Source organism: Austrofundulus limnaeus, unplaced genomic scaffold, assembly GCF_001266775.1.
Source record: "Austrofundulus limnaeus strain Quisiro unplaced genomic scaffold, Austrofundulus_limnaeus-1.0 Scaffold1, whole genome shotgun sequence".
In the NCBI taxonomy this organism is placed as follows: Eukaryota; Metazoa; Chordata; class Actinopteri; order Cyprinodontiformes; family Rivulidae; genus Austrofundulus; species Austrofundulus limnaeus.
In genome coordinates, this window is record NW_013952403.1 from 2,565,085 (window position 1) to 2,569,141 (window position 4,057).

At 39.4% G+C, this 4,057-nt stretch overlaps 1 protein-coding gene across 1 annotated transcript in view; it reads left to right on the top strand.

Annotated features, from left to right (window-relative positions):
- The window catches only part of vgll1 (vestigial like family member 1), a 6,169-nt gene extending 2,400 nt beyond the window's left edge, over positions 1–3,769 (top strand). Inside the window, exons 2-4 of the mRNA XM_014004708.1 lie at positions 959–1,161; positions 1,243–1,587; positions 2,438–3,769. Coding sequence (XP_013860162.1) covers positions 972–1,161; positions 1,243–1,587; positions 2,438–2,475 — 573 coding nt within the window. The 5' untranslated portion in view covers positions 959–971 and the 3' untranslated portion in view covers positions 2,476–3,769. The remainder of the gene's footprint in view (positions 1–958; positions 1,162–1,242; positions 1,588–2,437) is intronic.
- Positions 3,770–4,057: the final 288 nt, after the last annotated feature.

A 4,057-nucleotide genomic window follows, 5' to 3' on the forward strand; every position in this document is an offset into this window, starting at 1 on the left:
GTGACTTAATCCTCATTCCAATATGATGGGTCACATACGTATATTATAAGAAACAACATCTGAGAGGTTAAACTTGCACCTTTTTGCAAATTTCTGTATTTGTTTTGATGTCTGCAACAACACTAAACAGCAATAAAAAAAAGATCATAATTTATGTGTWTAAAATGTTTGATGGGTGCATTCTTTCAAAATCAAAAACTAAAGCAACACTTCTAGATCAGGCATCATTCATTCACATTCCAAAGAAATGGATTAAAACAGAAAAACAAAAACATTTAGACAAAGAAAAAGAAACTGGAGATATTTAAAAAAAATCAAAGGCATTACTCTCTGAGAGTTTCATTACAATCCATCCAGTGGGTTATCAGATRTTTTACTAACAGACGGACAGYGTTGGCTYAGTGGCAGTTAGTTGTTGCTTGGACTAAAACTCAGCTGCCAACTCACCACATATACACTTAATATCTGTAAAACTCACAGGGCTGCGGTCATTTTTGTGTTTTTTTTATAAACTCACACAGACGTGGTTCATCTTCAGTTGGGTTGACAACAATCTGAGAGTTTCATTGAAACCCGCCCACGAGTTTCTGAGATATTTTGCTAACACTACACCCACAGATATATAAAAGCATTATAGTCTCTCACGTTTGGATGTTAAATCTGCACCCGACTGCTTCACATTTCACTGAGAATTATACTTGGCACAAAAAACAAGGACATTAGTGTTTGTTGAGTTATTTCTTTGTTGTGGCGATGATTCTTGGCAATAAATCTCATTTCAATCACAAAGCAACTTTAAAATAGGCGGGGAAGATTTGGCAATTTTTTGTGTGTGCAGTCAGCTCTACTGCTCATCCCACAAATGCATATTCCTTACAAATGTGGCACCATTTAAAAAGGAAATTAAGTTTTTTTTATAATGTTTATAAAATAATTACWCATTTTCTTTTTGTTTTAGTTGAAGCAGAGCCATGGAGGAACGAACTGACAGCCCGATCGCAGTGAAAGTGGAGGAAAGCTCCCACAGCGTGGTCCTCACCTACTTCCAGGGGGACATAAACAGCATGGTGGACGCTCACTTCTCACGGGCTCTCAGCAAAGTCTGCAAACCGACAGAACTCTCCAGCAAGACAAAGAATATCCACAAACCTATTAAAAATGGTGAGCATGGAAACCCAGCATGGCGCCGCCTGAAAACAAACCCAACAATGTGGAAATTGTTTGTTCTCCTTTCCTCTGCAGAGCACATAAACACCTGTCAGGACAGCATGTCTTACTCCAAGTCCCTGGTCTCACCTGAAGCAGGACACATTGTGAGCTTCAGCTCTCCAAACGAGGTTCCTGCTTCCTGGACTCCAATCAGGACTAGAGAGGGTCCGGGGATGCCGACCATCATGTGCCACATGACCCCAGAGGGGCAGTGTTTTACCGGACAGCAATATTCTGCATCCTTGCTCAACCTGCTGCACGGCGACCGGGGGGACATGGGACCCAGCGTGGCCTCCAGCTCCAAACCAGAACCAGTACCCGGCTGGACAGTCCCTCAGGGGTTTAGAGACTCTGTGGACCCTCCTGGTTTTGAACCAGGTGAGTTTGAAACTGCAACACGTCACCTTTGCATGACTTCTTTTCTCTTCCTGTAGCTGAGAAAATCCTGATTAAATAGGAACAAATACAGAAATTTCTTTGAAGAACGTTTTATTTGTGCTGTAATTACAAAAACTAATTGGCACGTTTACAACGTCTGTGGATCAGTCAGAATATGTGTTGTGGATGAATCTCAGCTACATACCAAATATTAACTTGATTTATTTCAAACTGACTGAGTTAAAGACATTTTGTGTTCGCTAAAGTTGATAGGCTGTGGCAGCCATCTCGAAACAGACTAACTCTAAAAGTTAATCAGCTGCAGATGTAGATCAAAAAAACATTTTCTCAGAGTTACAATGAAATCCAACCAAGATTTCATGAGATATTTTGCTAACAGACAGGGCAGAGTTGACTGAATTGCTCAATGGCAACATTTTAAAACCAGATCTTGTGCAATCAGCCAATGCTCTGAGTACAGGAAGGGTATGAGTCTCAGCTACTACCAAACTAAGTTTTAGCTTATCACTTGAAAAACTGCTTGAGTTAAAGCAATTTTTGCGTTTGCTAAAGTTGATTAGCCGTGGCGGTCATCTTGAAACAGGTTGGCTCCAAAAGCTAATCAGTTTTAGATGCTCCTTCAGTAAATATCTTCTGAAAGTTTCATCAAAATTCCTCTGGTTGTTTGTGAGATATTTTGCTAACAGGCAAGTCAACACACGTATGCAGGCAATTACACAAATGCCCATAGAAATGTGCAGTGATTATAAAGGTTAGAGGGGATTTAGCAGATCATGTCTTTTAGCTCAGGTGCATAAAGTTTGCCTCATGTTTGTCTTCTCCTTGTCAGAACGACATGGGGACAAGAAGGACATTTACTGGTACTGATGGAAAACAACAGCAACAGCGTGAGCAGAGGACAGAGGACATCTAATGCTGTTTTTCCCGTCAAACACCCGAGTGTCTCACTGGAACAGAATTTAAAGAGCTGTGTTTCTGTTTCCTGCTTCCTGCCGCACTCGCTTCATTCTTCACTGAAATGACCTCGGTACCTGATCCTGCACCGGTTCGGCCTGAGAACACCTCGCTGACAAACCAGTTCTGCCAGTTTCATCATTCCTCTTTTTRTAAATCTTAGAGCCGTGCATTTTCACTCCCTTTGCAGCGACGCCAGATGAAGTGCTTTCTTTCCAGGTTTACGCCAGTGTTAAAGTGTGAGGAAATGTCAACAAGATATTTTACCTACAGTTCACTTTGATGGGTTTAGGTTCTGTGAAGTTCTATAAAATGTGCATGCAATAAGAAGGAAAGCATTTTTTTTTACAATATTTTGTTATATAATGTAAAAAAACGATGAACATATGAAGGAACAGGTGATAGTTTTAAGCATCTGTGTAAAAAAGAAAGAAAAGTTTTAAATGGTGAAATGTCTTTAATAAAGTAACTTTATATTAAGTTTTTGTACAGCAAACTGTGTAAAATATCCAGCGGTGACCCCCTGTAGGGAAGTTTGAAACAGAAGTCTCCAGGTTTCTACATGAAAGTTTCAGAGCAGGTTGTCTGATCCTGGCACTCGGCGGCTGTGATCCTGCATGTTTCAGATGTTTCTCTGCTTTGACACACCTGATTTGCATGAATGAGAGATTAACAGGCTTCTGCAGAACTTGAAGAACCGCTGAAGCGCGCTGCAGGATCGGACACCCCTGGTTTAAAAGACGAGCAGTAAAGCAGGAGATTTCTGGGTTCAAACCTCTTGTTTCTGTTTCATTTGGACTCTGAAACGTCCTCTGAGCGTTTAAAACAACACGAGTTTCTGATTTTAAAGAGTCCCGACACAAAAACTGTTTWAATTTTTGAAAAATGCATTTGGTTCATTGCATTAATGGAAAGTACTGTTTACTTTACCACTCTGGTTTTAAAATGATGGTTAACTTATGATCTGTAACTTTTGTTTTTGATGTTTAAAGGGCATTTTGTCGCTGAGGCCTGAATGTGTTTGGACACAAGCTTTAGCTGTGCCTGTAAATAGTCCAACTAAATTTACTTGAACAATTTTAGAACCTCCTTTTACTTCTGCACATCAGGTATGGAAAATAAATGTGTTTGACATTAAATGTATTAAGAATTATGCATATAAGCTCATGAATAAATGAATAAATTGAACTATTACAGTCTGAAAGGACCAGGTATCAGTCATGAATGTGTTCTGTTTGCTGGATTCAAATTGTTGAATTGATCTAAAGAAACATAAAAAAATGTGAACTTAGCAATTACTTGACCCAGTTATGTCAAATGGTTCTACTAAACTAATTTCTAAACTARACTAAATTCCTATAACCTACAACTCAATGGTATTGAATAAACTGAACTACACTGGTACAAGTATATTCTAATAGAATCTGTTTAAATTAACTTAACATTATCCATCCATCCATCCATTTTCTTCCGCCTATCCGGGGTCGGGTCGCGA